Below are 21,822 nucleotides of genomic sequence, written 5' to 3' on the forward strand. Positions count from 1 at the left end.
TCTCCCAAAAGGATGGCCAATTTTTTATCTCAAGAGGGTAATCAAAATGATGAGGTGGATGGAGGGTGATGTGTCATAGTGAGGTCACATGCTATGTGCACTGTGTGCCTGTGTGAAAAAAACTGTGCCTGGCTGGCACTCTGCTGACCTTGCATTCTACCACATGGCCAATGACATGGCAATTGACTGTGCAAGATGAGGCTAGCTGCCACATGGCACTTGACTGACCACTGTGGCTTGCCTAACTCAACCATGTTCCAACCCGTTCAATTGACCCGAGGTTAACAACTAACCTGGGTTAGCTTGACCCAACCCTTGTGGGTGATGAGTGCCACGTGTCACTCTTGTGGCCATTAACTATACCAGGGTCTGATTGAATTAATCGTTTCCACGTGGCAATGAGCCAGCAGGTGGCCTAAGGTCTGAAACCTTTGCACGAGTTGCTTGCCGTGAGGAGGAAGCCACTGTGCCGACCGTGTCACCTTGCCCGTGTGTCTATTGCCTGAGTTTGCAGGTCGCCTTGCGTGCTGCTGTCACTAGTCCCGCGCTAACTGGGAGGAATCGATTAGAGAATAGAGGGAAGGTGTCTGCTTTGCTGATGCCGCTGTGTCGTAGATAGTTGCTGGCGTCGAAGTGAAGCTTCGTGTGGAGAAGCTGAGTGTCCTCTGTGGGGTTGCGACGTGAGCATGGAGTGATTTGCTGGATTGCTTGAGGCTGGGAAGTCGCCCCCTGGAGCCTTCTTGCCGAAGCTTGATGAATCTGCCTCAGGTCGGAAGTGGGCGGTTGGCTGTCGTTGAGGCTTGGAGCCGGCTGGAGCGTTGAAGTTCGTTGTGGGAGGCTTGCCTTAGAGCTTGGCGGCTAATGGAGGCGGGAGCAACGTGTTGGAGAGCTGAGCCGTCAGTCTTGTGAAGGTGCCCGGCCCGTTTGCTGTGAGCCGCCTGGAGGTAGGTGTGACAGATCGGTGGCCTCAAACAAGGACAGACATCTACAGAGGACATTCAATCTCAATTAGTTTGATTTGATGCTCATTCAAGAAAGGAGGAGTATTTTGTACATAGATACTCTAAGTTGGAGGAGCCTTCATTGAGAGAATTCAAATGGATAGGACAAAAGAATATAGAACCACTTCCCATATTCATTGAACAGGAGGAGGAATTAGTAGCTTACCTAAACCAAAAGTGGCATACGAGAGACAATAGCAAAGTATGGTAGAAAAGGTTTGACAAACTATGGTCAAAGGAAATACCAAAAAAAAGTTCTCATGACTTCTGTAGTGATCATGCACAAAGTAGTATGGACAAGGAGGAAAGTAGGATACATTGGAGTCAGAGATGGTAGATGTATAAGATGTAGCAAGGCTCACCTTTTCATGAATTGCCAGTTGTCTATTCAAGTGTGGGACACAGTCAGGAATCATATCTGTTTTTCTTTTCGTTCAATTACGCATATATTCTCTTAGGAGACACGCCTAACAGATTTAGTGTAGACTGGATTATTATCAAAGCCCATGCTCTTTGGAATATTTGGCTTCAAAGGAATGCTAGGCTCCTGGACTATTATCAAAGCCCATGCTCTTTGGAATATTTGGCTTCAAAGGAATGCTAGGCTCTTTAGAGATGATTTGATTGGTGCTTGCCAATGTTTCCTTGCATACTAGGCTGTGCTAACCCATCTACCTGCTTGTCGTATGATGACTTTATTGCTAATCTCGGTAATATGTAACTAACCAAGGCCCAAACTCTAAGAAGGTTGGACATCATGGAAAATTTAGTCTATACTATTTGGTGAGGAACTGAGAGCTTACCCCAAATCATCCTAGATCCCATAATCACTTGTCGTCTCTCAAATATCCTCCAATTAGTCATTGAGAGAGCACTTCCCCAGAAGGATAATGCATTCATGGGTGTTGGCGTCACTAGTACAACAAACAACCATTCCTTTGTTGGGAGGTCTTGGAAGTATGCCTAAAAGCACTGCACTATAGAAGGGATGAATCTCCCTAATGTCTCGTAAGCTATGCCCTCATTGCATCAATCACTTTGAAAAATGGTCTCGTGAAGCCAAAAATCATAACCTTCGCATATCAAGGTTGAATGTCAAGTGTCTCTCTCCCTATAAAACACCTCTAGGGCCTCTAGATGTCTATGTAAGCCTACTGTTGAGGAGGATATGGGGAGTATATCACCTGCATATAATCACCTACGTATAATAATATTTGTTTCATCGAGTCAACAAGTAGTGACCCTTTACATCCAAGGCGATCAATGAGGGTTGTAATCTCATCAATGTAGAACCCAAAAAGTATCAACGAGAGGAGGCACCCTTGCTTTACTCCGATCATACATATATGCATGTATGCATTACATGAATGTATGAATATACATGCATGTACTTATGAATTTAAACTCACATCATTGTGCAGATAGGTTGAGTAGGGGGACATAATTGACCTTGAAGGAAACATACTAGCTTTCAAACTTTCTTATGAGTTGCCTTTTTAACAAAAGAACACAAGTGCACATCATTGCCATGCTATTTGTCATAAAGTACTCACATATAACTATATTCCTAGTTGGTGAATCTAGCAATATCCAAATCATCACACAATGTGAAAAGCACATAATAATAATGTAGTAGCAAGTAGTTTGTATCAACATTGATATCCGTATTGGACTCGGAAGCCTTGCAACTGTGACCTACACTAGTGACCTCAAAGGCCCCAAGATTGCATATAGAATGTGGCATGAATCATGTCTTTCAACACATCCGAATCTAAAGTGGAATTACTGTGCACATAATTATATCGTAGATGAATCCATGAACATTCCCAAACTCATCCTCTAAGAACACAACATAGTGCAATTTCAATCTCATGATAGTCACTCATAAGGTTGAAAACCATAAACTCCATCACGAATAGCAAGGACTAGCGAATATGACATCCCCACTGATGTCATCGACGCCCAACAATGGGTGTAGACCATTGTATAAAAATATGCTCTCACAGATACAAATCCACACACCCACACATACTTGAGCATCCATTTATACAAAGTCTTCGTACTGAGTTTTTGTCGGCACCGCGGAGGTGAAGGGCAGACTCAGCCATGATGAAGGCTAGCACTAAAGGATAAGGCTAATAAAAAAGTATCCAAAATCTCTTCATTAAAGCTATACAATTGCTTGTGAAGTCTGGGCACATAATTATCAGGAACTTGTTAAACATCATACGAAACAAGATGGCTTGGATTCTATGTTCAAAAACAAGAAACTATGAAGGTGTCCATGTGGATGAGTGCCACCACAAGAGCCCTCTTCTTCTACATTTCCCAAAAGGAAAAATAAATAATGCCGGGAAAAGTAATCTTTCAATGTACAGTATTTATAGACATTGAAGGTAACTCCAAAATATAGGACTACACAGATTGTGAACCCCAAGTCACAAACTGGCATAGCTTGCTACAATGTTTAAAATCTGAAAATGTTGGAATGACCAGATGATTGTTGTGAAAAATCTAGCTTGATCTCAACCAGAAGTTCTAAGTAGTTTTTAAGACACAAGAATAAGAGGATATAACTTGATCCTCTAACAAGAAAAATCTAAATTGATCTTAACCAGAAGTTTTATGTGCCTTTTAAGACAATGAGAGAGAACACAAGAATAAGAGGAAATGCGAGAAAACCAATGTATAGGAATGTCTGCTGCATCATGTTCCCCTCATCTTTATCCTCAATGCTTGCCTTATACAGTGTGTTGTATCCATCTGCAAAGACATCAAAGTATCTACGATATGCAGTAGTATCCCATTTGGAAGCCGCTGAAACCTTCAAAGTGTCCATTGCCTGAGTACAGAAAATCTACATATGAAGTTGTTCTCCAGAAAAACGTATGCAGGGGAAGAGAAGTATTGCAAAAATTCTATCAATTCAGGAGCAGCCAGAGATCACTTTTCACCTGGAAACCGAACAGTAACTGTTTTGCTTTTTTCCGGACATTGATGTTTGGATGAGAAGCAATTTTCTCATACATTGCTCGTGCCTCCTGAAACCTGAACAGATATCCATGATTGAGACTCCCAAAAATTTAGCCAACCAAAATTCATTATATAAATTAAGCTCACCTTAAAAGCAAACCAATGCATTCCTTTCTTGCTTTTAAAGACAAAAAATAATGCAATCCCAAAGTGTTCCAATGATACAAACAACCTTGTCTCTAAATACTACTCGACCCTATGTAAGGGAGGCACCACTGACTAAAATCACAGGAACGCTGGAAATGAAACCTAAGCAATCAATACGCACCTATTCAAGGAATCCAAACAAACTGACCACTGAAGAGCAGCCGAACCATAAAGCTCACTCTGTGGAGGACAAGCATTTGATTAAAACTCTCTCTCTCTCTCTCTCTCTAACTCAGGATCCATTAGGGTGGAAGTTTAATGGGGAAACTATTTAAGACCATAAAGGAGCAGAAAATTAGAAATGCGCTCAGAATAATGAAGACAAAAGTACAAGCAGAAGCAGGATTTAGACCAAAAAATTTGACAGCGGCAGCGGCAGCGGCAGAAGGTACGATACTCTTAAGAGACTGCACTCTATTTTTCTGTGGACTAAAGAAACCTTTCACATGGTAGCCAGACCAAATGTAGAAAAGCATGTACCTAGCAACCTAAGAGAAGGTTCTCTCATGTAATATGAACACTTCCCCAACTATGACTTATTCTTTTATGCACCCCCCGTGAAATCTCTCCTTAAATACATTCTCTTTTTAACCACCCCACACACCAAGCCTACGAATCCTCCCATACCTCCTCTAATCCATTCTCAGCCCATGCACTCATTTGCTCCTTACTCCACTTGTGACTTAATTTGTTTTTTAATTATCTAAGAATCCATATGGTTGTCTATGTTCCTAGGTAAAGCGATAACAAGTCGGGGAAAACAAGCATTACCTGTCTACCCAGACCTAGCTATGATGTTCTAACACCTAGTTTGTTTGGATGGTGGCAGGTAAGTTGACCCTGACCGTGGAACCTGGACTACCTGATGGATTCGACACCTTGTTCAAACATTGGGTTCCTTTTTTGAACTCAATATTTTTGTAATGTTTGTAAACTCTCAATTTGTTACACTTAGTTGTCTCAAATATTTTTATCTTTATCTCATATATAGTGATCCATCCCCAACCCAGAGGGTAAGACCACATGGTGGGGAGTAAGCCCACCATGTGAAACTTACTCTCCACTTAAAAGTATGATCCCACTAAGGAAAACAAGGTGAGATCCCACTAAGTCCTTGCCGTTTGGAATGTTATTGTAGGTGTACATGTTATTGTGCATTATTTGCAAATGTATGCAATGGAATGGTCTCTCCAGTATGCGAATGAGGTCCCTACTTGTTTGTTGGGGTTGTCAAGGTTGCTCCATATATGGTCTAAATGAGAGTCGTAAGTTGTTGGTTCTTTAAATTCTAATTTGAAGCGAAACATGGTTTGTAGATTTGTTAATTGTGGTGTTCTTTAAGAGATATCTATGCTGAAGTCACCACTATGGCCTTGCTCTCAACAAGATGGCATAATCACTAAGTCGCCATTTAGAGAAAATGTAAAGTAGCTCGGATAAAGATTACAATAAAATTTTCCAATAACTTGTAAAAGGGAAACGAAAGGTGCAAAGGGAAGAGAAAAATGCAAGTGAAGGTGAATGAATATGGGGAAAGGTAAATGAGTGAAAAGAGAGGAGAGAAAAGAGGAACATGGGTATTTTGGCAAGAGATCCTCATTTAAATAATATCACATGCTTTTAATAAAAGTGGCATCATACAAGCTAAATGCTAATATAAATTCGCTATCCCTCATTTTAAGGCCAAAAACTTAATCCACCCAATGTGATAGAGTCATTTAAGATCTCCACAAAGAGAAAAAAGCCTAGACCTAAAACTCATTACAATGCCCTAAACCACCACTAATCCTAACACTAAACACCCATTAACATGATCAACTTGACCAAATGAACAACATTCAAAAGTATGAGCCAGATTAACATTCTATTATTAGCACCATTCCTTAGGACCCTTGCAGGGCCAATAAAGTGTTCTTGTGAAGAGACAAAGTCAACCTACAAAGGCGTTTGACCCGTTTATGGCTACTTTGCAGATCCGGACGTGATTAATACAAGCAAGGCAAAATCATAATGACAAGCTCATAATGCACAATAATGATCAAGCAAGAGAGCTTGTTATAGAATGCAAGAGCTAAAATTTGCCAGTATATTTATAATACTATTGATCCTTACATTCTAAATTTAGAGACAGCAGATCTTGCTGACATTTGGACTGGCATGCATACATGGAAAGCTGTCATGTGGTTTACAAGCATTAAGTTGCAAACAGAGCTTCATGGCTGATGACTCACAAAATCACACAGGATGGCATGGTCTCAAAAGCCCTTTTCAACCCATCATTGATGCTGTAAAAATTGCAGAATGAAATGAAAGTAGTCATGTGGTTTCCAAGATTTCTAGAGAGGATGCAAACAGAATTTGATTTCCGGTCTGAAAAATCGCTTTCAACATATCATAGATGCTGAATGAAACAAAGATTTAACATATCAACCCCGCCTAATTAAAGAAAGGGGCCTATGACTCACTCTAGACTGGAGTTGTAAGAACGTCACACCTGATAGGGCATTTGTTGCATTACTTTCTCAAAGAGAGCGAGTGCACTTTGCGTCTCACCTTTCTCCATAAGGTCATTCCCTTTGTTTAAAGCCTGACAATGTCACAAGTAAAGCAAATTCCAAAAGTAGTTGAAACATTAAATTGCTTCCCCACAACATCCAAAGAAAATGAAAAACATTGGTATAACTAGTCAAGTTACACACTCACAAAGACTGGCCATGTTTTCATGCTTTCAAAAGGCAGTAAGCAAGATGTCATTGCAGAAGAACCTTTATACAATCTGCTTGTACGCCTGGTTCCACATCAAGACCGATCTTCTTACGATAAGCCTCAAGCAACTGCCTTGTCCGAGACTCACGAGCTTTCTTTTCTTCATCTGTTTCAAGCTGTTCGCCTGGCCTGATTGTTCTGCCACCCCCATACTGCCATTATATAACTTTTAATAAACATACAAGACTTCAAATTTCTCGATTCAAGTAAACAGCAATAGAGAAACAATAGCCTTAACCTTTTATATTTCATAATCCTACATGTCAATTCCTTTGGGTTTCACTCTTGCGACTGTACTCCCCAGGCGGAGTGTTTAATGTGTTAGCTGAGCCCCCAATCCGCAGAGAGTAGTGATCTCTAGACAGCTGTCGAAGAGTCAGAGTTTCAGGATAGAACCTTGGGGAAGGAGATCTATGAGCACCAATGACTAGGAACTCTCTGCACAGGGATCAATATGAAGCTTTACAAAGATATCAGGGAGCTGTTTGACATTATGCACAAATTACGGTATTACCTAGTTTGGCTTGGAGGGAGAGTTAAATGATGCTGAGTGGAACCCCGGACATGTAGCAACCTAGAAGCCCTACAGTTGAGATTCGGGTGTTTGGACCAGATTTGAAGGATGCCTACAACATGTTTCTAAGTGTTCTTCCAAGGAGGCAAATGAAGCACATTATTCAGGGAGGGCGTTGCAACTCGCAGTGGCTCGTTAGGGCTGTTGGAGAATGAGGGTCAACCCCACTTGTATGAGGAAGAAAGGTGCCGCCACATGGGCAGCACATTGGCTGCCATGAGGGCAGCATGCATGTCTCCTTCTAGCTTTAGATATGATCCATCCATAAGGGTAGATCTGTCTAAGGGACAGCCATGGTGTTGGCCATCCCTTGGGCCACACAAAGGCCTTGTCATGGGACTGGAAGACAGCCATCCAATGCAATAAACAAGTACTCACAACCAAAACTTGCAGACTTGAGATACAAAACTTTAGCTCACATCCTACTCCAGCCATTTGGAGAAAATTATAGAGCTGCAAACAGGCCCAACCAATAGGCATCAGAGCTCACACAGAGCCCAGCAACAAAGGCCAGGGAATGGGGGTTTTAATAGGCCCCCAGATGTAGATCTGGTCGGCCAGATGCTACTGTCAGGTCTGTAGACCCACAGAGTGGGTCGGCAGTCTGCTGGAAAGTCTGCCAAATTTGAGCTTTCAGCCCTATATAAAGCCCCCATTGAGAGGGAGGGGGGCCAGAAGTCCAGACAATTACACACAACCTGACCGTTCAAACCAGCCACTTGTAGAGTGCTATCCAGGCAATGCAAAGGCGACTAGGCAGCAGCAGGGTGCAGCGAAGGCATAGCAAGCAGAGATCCCAGCAGGACCTAGCTTGGGTGTAGAGCTCAAGACTTGAGCTGAACACCTCCAGCAGAAGAGGAAGGGGGTATCATTGCAATATAAAAAATCTCCTGGAATGCGTGGCAAAGAGGTGTACAAACTAGATCTTAAATTACCTCAGGACATATCTATGGAAGTTTCAGTTGCTATATGTCGCTGTTCTCCAGATCTGAGTGTTGAGGTTTTTTATATATACATGAAGTAGCATCCATTCAGTATGTGATCTTGTGAGCTAACAATTCTATATTTTCCTCTGCACATAGTGGTTCAAGCTTGGCTGAGCAAACAAGGTCCATTCACTCTTTATCTCTAACACTCAAGGGGTGATGGAAAGCTTCCAGGCTAGATTTACAACACAAAGATGAGGGAGGCCCCGCTTTCTTATCAGGATAGCAATGCCTTCAAGGGACAAACCATAGATAGGACCAAAAGATAAGTACAAAGATGACTCACAACCTACACCAGTGGACAGCCAGTGGTGCCCCACTGGTGCTAGATCTGAAGCCACAAAGGGTCACCCAACCTTTCTGCTGCACGCCTTCAAGTGGGGTCTTCATTGGCTTAGCGAGCCCACTTTACCTTTTTCTCTTGGTGTTGGATATACCTCATCCCCAAGGAAGGGGGTGAGGCCGACATCCCATAATGGCAACTGGTCACCCTATTGACATAGCCTATAAGATCAAAGCCAATGTCTTAAGTCTACTTCTATGCCCTCTCCTACAAGATCTCATCCATGACATGCAGATGGAAATTGTTCAGAGACGCATCGCCTTGGACAACATTTTTACTTTCTAGATGCCCATTAAATCAAGTATGGCACCTCTCACGCTTTCAAGAAGGCCCATGAAAGAGTAGGCTAGGCCTTCTTAGAGGTTCCACTCCTTGTAGATCAAGAGTCGCATCCCAACCAACCTGAGATTCTTGTGACGTCAAGTAGTATCTCAGGGCCTTTGCTATGAAGAGGAAGTGTCAGAGGGGCAATCCTGTCAAACTGAAGTAGAAAGAGGGAAGGCCTCCTATGGGTCCATCCCCATGAGGAATCCGCTCATGTTGCCTAAAGGCATGCTTCTTCTTGAAACATTATTTGGCCCCAGGCTCCTGAGTCAACTAGCACAAGTTAGTTGGCTTTCTCATACAGGCAGAAATTCTCACTTTTTTCCCCCTTCCTTTTTCCAAATAAAAGAACTGGCAATGAGAAAAGTTTGAAAAAATGTTACAGATCAGCAATCCATGGGACACTTGACCAATCAGAAAAGACAGCTGGCTGCATAGCAGCCTGCTTCGCAGGATCCCAGCTCACTGCCTAGAGTATCCCGAAAACAACTGCCAAACAACTAGGGTGGAGGGCTATATAAACAATAGATTCCTTGATCTGTGAGGATGCAAAAAGTGCCAAACAACTAGGGTGGAGGGCTATATAAACAACTAGGGTGGAGGGCTATATAAACAATGGATTCCTTGATCTGTGGGGATGCAAAAAATGCCTTGCAGAAACACTCTCACCTTTCAATCACCTTCCTAAAACCCTCTGTAACTTGCTCCCAAGTGGCTCGCATGGTATAGATGATACGATGCCATATGTTGACAAGGTGGCTGCAGGCCAATCCCCCATCACTGAACTACAGCATTCTACCTAGATATTCTAGGCATTGATGCTAGTGTCCATCTCTCAAAGTCTGTCCTCTGGGGAGAACTCAAGCCTGAGGGAGGGACTAAGTCCTGAATGCCCAGGTGGGTAACACACAATCCATCTATCCTGTATGCCAACGAGAACAAATCGGTGGGGAAAGTATGTTGTCCCTATCTCAACCAAGCTGCTATGCCCAGGTGACGTTCCACTACATCCACCACATCCTGGTCACAATCTTGAGAGAGCACTACCAAATCCTCTAAGCAGTTAGACAGCTCCACAAGCAGTGAGCTATCGTCTCAAGGTCCCCACCATCACAGCAATGAAAAACCCCACCTACATGGTCCTATAGGCAGACTATCACAGGGGCGTGAAATTCTAAGTACTTTAATGTACTACAAGACTGTAACAACTTTGGTTTTAAAAGTCCAAGCGTGGGCTTAATAATGTGTAATTAAACGCGGCATGGTGCCTAGCACATAAGCGTAATTAATCCCTAGGCCCAAAGGCATTCCAAGGAATTAAAAGAGTGGTTGTTGGGAAATGATGACGTGACATTTTTAATGGGCCCGCTAGAGGGCCATGTACCTTCAGTGGCCCCCCTAGAGTTCCAGGTGGCTCTAGTGCCTTCTACATGCTCCTTTGCCATTCTTGGACCTTCCTGGGCCTTCTAAACTTCACATGTGTGGTTTTCTCTCTCATCTTCTCCCTTTGTTGAGATTTTGGACTGGTTTTCAGACTTTTTTAGCTGAATTCCGTTTTCTTCATAACTCCTCACCCGTTTGGATTCCTTGACTTCCGTTTGCCCGATGGCTTCCCCTCTGCCTCCCCTTTGCAGTGATATGCTTTTCCCTCCGTGCGTTTGGTAGAATGGGCAGAGCTAAGCACTTCTTTTGCTGGTCGAATTTGCAAAAGTGGCTTTTTCTGGACCTTTTTGCTTCTACAGCCTCCTGAGCCTCTCCTCTTGCAAAGCTACAACTTTCTGTTGAATTTCGAGTGGTCCCGCGTGTTGGTTGACTGATTTTTCTCAGTTTTGGAGGACTTTTCAGTGATGAAACTTCTCCAAAACCTTCTCAATGCATTCCTCTTTGAAGCATGCTTCTTTTGAGCCCAAGAACTCCCACTTCTTCGCAACAGAAGTGCTTCTTTTCGCATTTTTCTGTGGAATTCTTGCTGGTCAGCTCTTGTAAATGCTCTTTCTTTATGCCTTTGCACTCCTCTTTGGCTGAGAATGCAATTGGGCATTGGCTACTATGTCCTCTTGGCGATTGAGGACTTGGTTCGAGTTTTCAGGGCTTGGTGAGTTGTGATTTTGCTGCTGCAATTTCTTTTTTCCATTAGCTATTGGTTGGTCTTGTGTGCCGCCTCTTTCTTGGTTCACAGGTGCCCAGGCAGTGCTACATGAGTCATTCTTTGGTTGGGTACTTTGCTGATTTTATTTTGGAGCTTTGAAAAGCTTTGTGAATGCCATCTGAAAACCACTCAAAGAGAGTGCAGCTGGGGTGCAGTGTGATTGCATCTGGATAGCCAATGGAATTGCACTCGGAAAAGAGAATGCCTTTGGATTGAGCCTATAGGTTAAGTGCACTTATGTGATGGTGTTCTATGCTTGAAAGCCTTGCGAAGGCTCAGTGAATTGGGACTACGTGCTCAGTTGCAGGGAAGGTCTCCCAGATGCAACTTGTAATCATTTCACTGTGAAATATAAAGAAATACCGAAAGGGGCGCCACAGTGTTTGGGGCCAATCGGGTGCACTTGTCTATGTTTGTTGAGCAGGGGCATTCTAGCCTCTATCCCTTTTTCAATGGTTTTGTTTGTGAACAAATGGATAAATGCCAAATGGTGATCCTGCAATGGTTAATGGTTGTGATATATGCTTTGTGAGCTGTAAATAAGTGTTGAAGTGATTAAAGGTTTAGTTCCACTGCCCTCTGAGTAATTAGAGGCCGGTTTCACAGACCTCCATGTGCAACTAGCCAAAGAAATAAGAGATCTTTCTTGCGCAAAGGTAAGTCCAAGGGTAGGACTACTTAGAGGGAGTAGGGAGTAGGGAAGAGAGAGAGAGTGAGTGAGCGTAGGCAGGAAGGAGGAAGGGAGAGTAGATAGGATTAGATGTCACATCAAAAAAGTACAAAGTAGGGCGTGGATGGAGACTTATATAGCCCCTCCACATTTTCCATCTAAAGGACCTCTAACTTGGCCCTTTTTCCCCTTCATTACAGCCATCCCCTTCCCATAGAATTTTGCCCTCAAAATTTTACAGCATGGCTGTCCAAAAGTGCAGCAAACAGCAACTACTAATCGATCCGGTAGGAGACAGGGGTGATCCTGGACAATTCTTTCTGGCTGCCATGAATTTTCATCCTCAGGGAGTCCCCGCCACTTGATAAGATACTCTACATAGACCTTGTTCCGGAGTACATGGTCTCTGAAACCCATGATGCGCTCCGGGACATAGAGGATGTGGCCCTCTTCATCCATAGGTGGCAACTCTGGAAGAACATGGACATGCTGTGTCCAACATCATGGATCTTGGAGGTACTGGGTAGCTCCAACTGATATGCTACCGCTCCAACCTTGTGGATGATCCTGTAAGGACCGTAATACCTATGAGCAAGCTTTGTGTTGGTATTACCTTTCAGCGAGGCATAACGGTTCTTGTGGAGACGCAAATGCACATAATCTCCCTCTTTGAAAGACAAATATCTCCTACATTCATCCGCATATTTCTTATGCTTGGCTTGGGCGTCCTGCATATTCCTTTTTGCCAACTGTAGAAGGGCATCCATCCTCTCAAGTCATTCCATGCTTGCTGATTTTTCGAGAGCTGCTTGGTACTTTTGTAGCAAAATTCAGCAAGTGACAACCATTTATCCCAAGACTTCTAAGTATCATGACAAAAATGCCTCAAATATTCCTCCACCCATTTGTTCACCCTTCCGACTGTCCATCAGTCTCAAGATGGTAAGCAGTGCTAGGTGTGAGTAAAGTACCCACTGCTGTAAATATCTCCTGCCAAAAGTGACCCATAAACTTTGCATCTCTGCCACTAACAATTTCCTGAGGGAAACCATGATGCTTAAAGACATGTTCAATGAATTGCCAAGCAACCTGGGTATGAAATGGGCCTGTTTTGTCATTCTATCCACCACAACAAAGATGTTGTCCCATCCCCTCTCTGTAGAAGGCAATCCTGTGATGAAATCCATTGCTATGTGCATCCATCTGCCCTCTGGAATGGGTAATGGTTGCAAGAGGCCTGCGGGTAACTTGCTGTCCACTTTATTCTGTTGGCAAGGCAAGCATTCAGCCAAGTATTTAACATCTCTCCACATGCCTCCCAGGTAAAGCTCTGCTTGATTCTTTCATATGTTTTAGTGATACCTCCATGTCCAGCCATGGGAGAGGAGCGCATTTCTTGCAAAACCAGCTGGCGGTATTTTGAGTCTGGCAATAAATAAATCCTGTCTTGGCACCACAACAGCCCATTATGCAATTTGAAATTCGGATGACCCTAACTAGAAGGCTTCTGCAAATCTGAAAATATGGGAGCTGCTTCAGAATTCTGCATATACTCTTCCTGAATGCCATAAATCCACTCCTGATATATGGTAGAGATAGCAGACAAATTGCAAGCCCACATCCTTGACAAGGCATCTGCAACCACATTTTCCTTCCCTTTTCTGTACTCAATGTCAAAATCATAGGATTGGACTGCAGCCAACCACCTCTTCTGCTTATATGACAAATTTGGCTGGGTGAGGAAGAATCTCAGTGTCCTATGATCTATTTTCACCTTAATTTTACTTCCATACAGATAGTGGTGCCATTTCTTGAAAGCATGCAAGATAGCCAACATCTCTTGATCATAAGCATGGAAATTTAGTTCTCTAGCATCAAACTTCCGGCTTTCAAAGGCTATTACCCCGTGTTCCTGCCTCAGAACAGCCCCGCCACTGGCATCTGCCTCCACAATGAAAGGACGTGAAAAATCAGGGCATACCAAGACAGGCGCATGAGTGAGAGCAAATTTCAGGTCTTCAAAGCTGCGTTGTGCTTCCTTTGACCACCCAAAAGCATCCTTCTTCAAGAGGTCAGTAAGAGAAGCTGCCCTCTTGGCAAATTTGCGAATAAAACCCTGTAGAAGAAAGCAAGACCTAAAAATCCTCTCAACTGGGTGGGATTTTGTGGCTGTGGCCAATCTTTGATGCATTTCACTTTTGGACGATCCACCTGAATGCCACGTCTACTCACAATATGGTACTCGACCTCCTTTGCCATAAAAGTGCATTTGCTGGACTTTGCATAAAGCTGATGCATCCTCAAAATTTCCAGCACTTGCTTCCATGCTTAATGTGCTCTTGTCTATCCTTGCTGTAAATGAGGATATCATCAAAGAAAACCAACACGCACCTGAAAAAGAGTGGCTGCAATATCTTGTTCATTAGTGCCTGGAAGGTGGCCGGTGCATTAGTCAATCCAAAAGGCATCACCTTGAATTCATGCAAGCCCCGTACTGTGCGGAAGGCCGTCTTGTGCTCATATCCTTCTTTCACCCTGATTTGATGGTAACCAGACCTCAAATTTATCTTCGTGAAAAACTGAGCACCCTTGAGTTCATCCAACAGGTCATCTATCCTGGGGATTAGAAACTTGTTCTTAATAGTGGCCTTGTTTAGATTCCTGTAATCAATGCACATGCGGTATGATCAATTCTTCTTCACCAAGAGCACCGGAGAGGCAAAAGGAGAAGTGCTATGAGAGATGAAGTTCTTCTCAAGCGATTCCCACACCTATACTGCCATAGAGAGACATTATGGGGCTTTGTTTATGTTGGGGTAAAGGCACTATGGCCACCCAAGTACAGTACAGTTAGTACACTTAAGTACAATTAGTACTTTTATTTGTTAAGTACACTAAGTACGGTGTACTTAGTGTTGTAACCTTATCCTTTCATATAAAAGGTTGACTCTGTGCTAGGGGAGGTACACACATATTTTTTATCCCCACACTCTTGTGTTCATCCTGCTTGTGTGTCGGTGTGCTCCTTCTCTCCCTCGTCACAAGAGGTATCAGAGCTTGCCTACCTTCCTCTCCCGTCCGTCCAGCAACAGCGCCAACAGCAGCATCGATCTGCTGCTTTCAGCAGGGGCCGGCAGCATTAGCGCCATCAGCCGTCGAGGCTATCCGTCGCCAGCAGCAACGCTACCAACGACGCCATAAGTGGCGACGCCCACATAGGCGACGCCAGCAGCCAAGCCACCGGCGACACCCACATAGGCGACGCCAGTAGAAGCGACGCCACCAGCGTCGCTAGCCAGGCGACGCCAGTAGAAGCAACGCCACCAGCGTTGCCACCCAGGTGGCGCCAGCAGCTCCGCCACCAGCGCCACAGGCGCCAGCTGAGCTACCAGCTCCAAATTTTGGCGCCAGTACATGTGCAATTTCTGAGCTCATCGTGAGCATTGTTGGTCAAATGCACTCTCAGTACGTAGATCTATTGTTTATGCCTACTGTGTGAGAAAATCTCAACATTGAGCTGCAGAATCAAGGGGCTTTTGTAGCCACAGCCAAGCATTGGCTTGTATACGCATGTGTTTGCATTTATCCTCCTGTTTGGAGTTGATTCTTGCAGGATTTGGATGCATTTTGTGACCTACGGGACAATGGAAGATGCATATAGTACACTAAGTACTACATTGTAGAATTGAGCACTGATTGTGCAATATAAATTGGGGATTTTGCAATTGGAATGCATATCAGTGGTGGGGAAGCAACTGAATGCCTTACAGTGATCAGTGAAGCGGTACATGCACTAAATTCTCACAGTGATCAGTGAAGCGGTACATGCACTAAATTCTCAGAATTTTGCTTCCAGTCAAGAAGCTTTTGCCTAATTCTTGTTCTACACTGTGTTACACAGTTTTAGGGGCAACTAGAAGCTTGATGTTGACAGTTTTGAACAGTTAAACAGTCAATTTACTGAAGTACAGAGTGCACAAACTACTGCGGTTTTTTACTGTAATAGCAGGGCAGATGCTGTTAAAAATCAGGGTACTGCTGGATTGTACAACAGAGCATTTATTGATGCATACAGTTCTGCTGTTCTGAATCTGCAGCAAGCAGTAAACAGTCAGAATTCTCTGATTAAGTGGGAGAAATATTTGCAGGTGCAGTTCCTGTTGTTCCGCTGCAGGAATTAAATTCTTTGAGCACATTTCAAGTGCCTATAAGCACTTGGTTTGCAGAAGTCAGGCACCCAAGTGTGGGTTATAGTTCTTGCTGATTGTAATGGCTTCATCCTCGGAATCTTCTCTTTTCAATATTAAAAAGTTGCAGGGTGCTGCTAACTACCCAATGTGGAAAAAGATGGTCCTGAATGTGCTAATTCTCAGGCAGTTTCATGCTCCTATTATACACAAAGGTGTGAAGCCCACTGGCACAACTGATGATGCTTGGGCACTAGCTGATCTGTCAGCAAAGTCCATAATTGAATTGTCACTCCATGAGAGTGTTGTTTGGAATGTGGATGGTGAAAAAACAGCCTGGGGTGTGTGGAAAAAGCTACAGGACACATATGAGCAGCAAAGTGTAGCCACAAAGATATATTGGTTGCGCAAGTTCTTCAATCTGAAGATGAAGGAAGGGACCTCCATGGATGCACATCTCAATGAGTTTAATTCAATTGTCACTCAACTTGCAAATCAAAAGTATGTGGTGGATGAGGAAACCAAGGGTATGGCACTCTTGATCTCTCTTCCTGAAAGTTGGGATACATTCACCACAGCTGTAACAAATGCAAACACTTTCATAAGTTTTTCAGATATCACAGGGCTGATTTTGCAAGAAGAGCAGAAGCTGAAAGCTCAAGATGCAGTAAAGCCTAACAATGCCTTAAATGCAAGGGGGAGAAGTCAGCAAAGAGGCAAATCTCAGGAAAGGGGAAAAGGGAGGAGCAAGTCCCGCTCCAACAAAGATGTTGAGTGCTATACTGTGGCAAAAAGGGACATACCAAAAAGCATTGCTTTAAACTGAAAAATGATAAGAGAGACAAAGCCAAAAACACTGATGCGTCAGATGCAAAGGCAATTGTACCAGTAAGCAATGGCAAGAGCAGTGTGAAGATTGAAGAGCTTCATTCTACACACGGTTATGACAGTGAGGGAGAGGTTCTATTTCTCTCTACTTTGGATGCTCATTCTCTCCATGCAGGAGATTTTGCAGACATGCACTCTTGGATCATTGACTCAGGTGCCTCATTCCATGTTACACCTTACAAAGAATTGTTTGTAAGGTATGCAGCAGGCAGTAATGGAGTCGTTTTTCTAGGGGATAATCATGCATGCAGTATTGTCGGTGTTGGAGATGTCAGGCTTTTATTTGCTGATGGTACTCAGCTAAAAGTGCAGCAAACAGCAACTACTAATCAATCCGGTAGCTTTCGAATCAAGTTGGCATCTCAGTCGATTGTTTGTATCCGAAATGACAAGTGAGGATTAGCATCTCAATCGAGCACCAAGTGGCGCCAATCTAGAGTGTGCTTGCCATCAGCTTTTGTATTGAGACTATGCCAAACTGACGTGCAATAGAGCTGCGTAGGCAAACCAGATGTTGTTGTCAACTGTCTGTTAATACACTGCACCGTTTGTTCATTGAGGATGCTTACGGTAGTATCATGGGCTAGGTCAAAAGGCAATCATGACACCAAGGTCCACATGGCCTTGCAGACAATGATCCTTCCCTAAAACAAATGAGCACCATTGATCCAGAGATGCAAAGTAGAGCCGATCTACTTATACGTAGCATCAATCTGTGCTCTACTTAGTCTCCTTAGGAACACCCTAGGTAACAGCCTATGTAGGAGAGGGGCTTGGCACCACATTGGTTCTTAGTGCTTGCTTTGGGGTTAACTTAAATTGTCCTCTCAGATTCATTGCTACCCAGATAGGTTTGTTCCTAGATATTCTCTACCTATATTGGTTTCAAACCTGGAACCCTGAGAAGCACATCACAAATAATCACTCTCTTTCTTTTGTCAGTACTCTTGGTTGGAAGTGTAACTACGTGGTTCTCTTTTGAAAGGTTAGACTCTGCTAACTAAGAGGTCGTACGCTAGTCGCTATCCTCGAACTACCTTCGAACACCATCAGATAAACACAGCTTGTAAGTCATGTCATTGATCTTTTCAGGAATGATCCACCAAAGCACGAAGATATATTGTAAGTTTGATAAGTTCACACTACTTCAGAATCTTTTGGAATTTTCAAGTAAACCCATTCGCTTTTTTTTCGAGAGAACTCGAGGTGACCACTTCTCCATGTTCCTTAAAATTTAGCTCAAATCTCGGATAGATCCAAGGGTGGTTGACAAGGCAAAATTGAGGACTTCCCAATCAATTCTCTGAAGATGGAAACAAGAAAGGAAATAGATTGTTTTTTGTAAGTTCATCAAAATGTGAGGCACACAAGTAGCATGGAAGCAGCCAGCAAAACATCCCAAATTGGCAACGCAAGAAACCCAAGAGCAAAACAGCATGTAATTTGATTCAACCCTTGACCAATAGGAGAAATCCAACAAGCAATTGAGCTGGCGGAGTAACGTAAAAAGTTTTGTACTTAAGAGGCATCGGGATCAATGTACTTATAAACTTATAGGTGGCTAGCACGGCGCTCTTCCACCACAAGCATGAAAGGAGCTAGCACGCGATCTCACAAATCACCAGCTGTGGGCTTAACAAGATGATCTTGCAGTACTTGGGTTACTCAATACACCAATCTAGTAGTGGTGACGTCTGGATGCTTTGCTTCCGTTGGCAGAACAAGAGCACGTACTTGAATCAATTTGCAGGTCTAAACCAGAACACTGTGCACCTATTAATTTATTAAGAAGGAATAACACATTGATCCAGAAGGAATATTGGAGCGGGAAAAGACAGTTTTCTACGAAAAGAAGAAGAAAACAAAATTGATCTGATAACTGAGACAGAGGGGGCCTTGGTTGGGATAGTTAACACCACGTACAGCTCGGGAAATGTCAGCAGGACGTTCGAAAATGCCCCATGTTGCAACCTTTGGCTTGTACAGGCTACCCTTCTCGACGTCATCAGTCTTTGAGCCATCGCGAGTGATTATCTCTACTTCTGGTAATGCACCTGGAGGTGGTGCTTCGAGCCCCACCGCAAGCCCCGGTGGTTTCTTTCCAGAGTTTTTCTCCGAGAAATTCAACCCCACAAAATCTGAGGCGCTTACTCCTGACCTCTTACGCTCTTTGGTTCTAGAGAATGTTTCGCCCGGCCTCTGCACTTTTCTTCTAATGATTCCATCCCGTGTGATGATCTCAACTTCCAAACTCGAAGCATCTTCCTGAGCTCTCGTGTTCCCGGCGTCTTCATCAAGTGCAGCCACCATCTCGGATTGTTGTATACTCTTATCAAGTTCTGCTTTCGAGATGAGGTCTTGTAAATTTGCTCCCTGGGATGGATCATCGTTCAGATTAATCCCGTCGGTGTCGGCGTTGGAGGTGGCAGAAGGAGGAGGAGGCACAACAGAGCGGGCAGAGAGTTCCGGCGTCTGGGCAGCCTCTGGCTGGGAGGAATGAGTTTTCTTCGGCTTGTAAGCGGCGGCTTTGTCGAAAGCGGTTGTGGGAGAGGGGGGTTGAAGCTGTGGGGAAGGGAAGAGGGGGGGGGGAAGGGGGTGGAATGGTTGGGAATGGGCGTGAAATGAAGCAGGAGAAGAGGGAAGGGGCCAAGGTAGGGAGAAGAGGCAAGGAGAGGGATGGTGGCGATGATGAGAAGAAGAAGAAGATGATGAAGAAGAAGAAGTGAGAAATTGGCGAGCAGAGCAAGAGAAGGTGGCACAGAAGGCCTCTTTTGAAAGGCTTAAGGATGAAGAGGGAGTCACAAAGGTTCTTGCCATCTTCCTCTTACCATCAAGTGTGTGTGTTGTGTGCTTCCAACCTCTACAAATCTCACAACACTCTTCCATTCCATGAATCACCTCTCTTCCATCCACATGAATTCATGTTTGTTACATGCCCCTTCCTCTCGATTCAACTAACACCACGACACATGGGCGTGCGATGGGCCAGCATCTCGTTACATCCAGCCCTACATGAGCTCCACGTCCTACCCTCTCCAATCCCTTCCATGGGCAGCTAAGCTTGGCTACCCGACAGTGGGCACCCTTCAAATCTACCAATCATCTCAGTTCTGCAAATTACAAAACCATCATTGGGTAGCCATTGGGCGGTGTATAAAGGGGGCGCCCATGGGTGGGCACTCAATTTTTTAGAATCAACGATGGGCAGCTAGTGTGTGCCCGTTCAAGGCTGCCCAGGACTCTTTTTGAGCTCCCACACATTGGGCTGTACTGGGGCACCCTTTAGCGATGTGTAAGTAGCCTGATCACAATGCCTCGAGGTGGTTTTGACTAGCCCAATAGCTGTCGGGCTAGGAGCCCGTAGCCAACTCAATGATGAGAAGCCTTTCTAACATGACAAGGGGAAATCTCGATGGGCAGGTGATTGGCTTTTAATTCTCCCCACTTACCTTGTCAGCAGTAGCTTTGGCATTTTATTGAAAGGGGATAGCTACGTCTCATTTCTAGACTCTTGAGACCGAAAGAGATTTCTCTGAAACCCCTCTATGACGTGGATCCTAGTCCAATAACTTTTTTCCCACCTCACTGAGGCAGCCTCCGACCGTGCCTCATCTAAAATATCTCAACTCTTCTACGTGGCCCACACCATCAAATGGTGTCAGTTGCACTTTCTCTCCTCATCGATGTGTCTTACCTCTAGTTCAACTTTCTCACCCATCATCCCTAGCAAAAATCTATTTCTTGGAGACATTACATTCATTCATTCCCAAGTTCTTGCACCACACAACTCATGTTCACAAAGTGTAGTGCTTATTAAAGTGTGTTGAAGCCTTTCTTTGTCACCTTTGAAGGTCAACATTGTAGCTCCATCACAAAAATCTCAGCCATTCAAGTATACATAAGCAAGAACCCAAATGACATGTACAATAGATGGATTATGAGAACACAAATGCATATGAAAAACATAGCTTAGAGGATAACATGATGCACAAGATGCTTAGAGTAAGGATTCATCTTCATCCTTCTAGTAAACAACTACAATCTGAGTATGTGCATACTAGGCAAATTCAACATGCAAGTCTAGAAATTAATACAATGAACTACACATGTAAAATGGAGAAATGACATCGACAATTTCTCAATTTCCAAGAGGAAATTCAAGAGGGATGACAGTTCAAGACTACAGTCTAAGCAACTTGAGGAGACGTGATTAATACAAATCGCACTTCAAAGACTTTGGTTTGTTTGCTAATTAATTAGTGCAATTGAGATGTTGCATTGGCTAAATCTTAGAGAGAGAATCGAATAGATTGTCCTCAATCTTGTTAGGTAACTAAATATTTTAGGCATTACCAAGGGAGGTAGGGGAGGAGAGTTAGGAGTGAGAGGAAGGCAGGTCTGGGATCACAAAGTGAGTCCTTGTGTTTTCAGTTATTGGAGCTTGTAGTTGGTTGGGTAAGTGTTACGAGACCACAAAAAGGGCTCATCAATGATTCTCCACCCAGCCTCGATTCTAGAGTGCTCCCTCTTGTCTATGAATGTGAACTCTCCTTGAGTTCCTTCTCTTTTCTTCCTTTTGTGAAGCCTCTCTCTAGAATCTCCCTTGAACCCAGTGCTTGCCACTTGGAGCCCCCACCTGAGTGCCACATGTCCATATAGGACCTTAGTACCTTACTGCCCTTTAGGCCTTAACATTGCACTCCATATTGATGTCGAGCCCTCTGGTTTCCCGCTTCATCGTAACCACACTAGAC

At 43.8% G+C, this 21,822-nt stretch overlaps 1 protein-coding gene across 7 annotated transcripts; it reads right to left on the bottom strand.

Moving 5' to 3' along the window:
• Positions 1–3,249: 3,249 nt before the first annotated feature.
• Positions 3,250–19,958, bottom strand: LOC147880542 (cytochrome C oxidase subunit). 7 transcript variants are annotated; one of them, XR_015540563.1, is made up of 7 exons: positions 18,992–19,958; positions 6,947–7,099; positions 6,676–6,768; positions 4,303–4,361; positions 3,956–4,073; positions 3,617–3,764; positions 3,250–3,525 (listed from the first exon to the last, which is right to left on the bottom strand). XR_015540563.1 is itself a non-coding variant. In XM_087370884.1 (7 exons), the coding sequence occupies exons 1-6, from the start codon at positions 19,952–19,954 to the stop codon at positions 3,625–3,627; spliced, it is 1,605 nt and encodes a 534-aa protein (XP_087227010.1). In that variant the 5' UTR covers positions 19,955–19,958; the 3' UTR covers positions 3,250–3,525; positions 3,617–3,624. The 7 variants fall into 7 exon arrangements, 6 of the variants coding, with proteins under 6 accessions (XP_087227010.1, XP_087227012.1, XP_087227013.1 ...); XM_087370884.1 differs by having other exon boundaries at positions 3,617–3,843; XM_087370886.1 differs by having other exon boundaries at positions 3,250–3,843; positions 3,956–4,049.
• Positions 19,959–21,822: the final 1,864 nt, after the last annotated feature.

The sequence above is a fragment of the Dipteris shenzhenensis genome, chromosome 32, assembly GCF_047967505.1.
Source record: "Dipteris shenzhenensis isolate YYH24624 ecotype China chromosome 32, Dip_SZ_1.0, whole genome shotgun sequence".
In the NCBI taxonomy this organism is placed as follows: domain Eukaryota; kingdom Viridiplantae; phylum Streptophyta; class Polypodiopsida; order Gleicheniales; family Dipteridaceae; genus Dipteris; species Dipteris shenzhenensis.

Bases quoted from the DNA above. Each gene is read 5' to 3' on its own strand.
- LOC147880542 (XM_087370884.1), bottom strand. From the start codon at position 19,954: ATGGAAGAGTGTTGTGAGATTTGTAGAGGTTGGAAGCACACAACACAC. The intron at 4,074-4,302 runs GTGCGTATTGAT...AATTTTTGGGAG, and splicing joins TGTTTGGATTCCTTGAATAG to TCTCAATCATGGATATCTGT. The intron at 3,844-3,955 runs GTGAAAAGTGAT...TTCTGTACTCAG, and splicing joins AGTTACTGTTCGGTTTCCAG to GCAATGGACACTTTGAAGGT.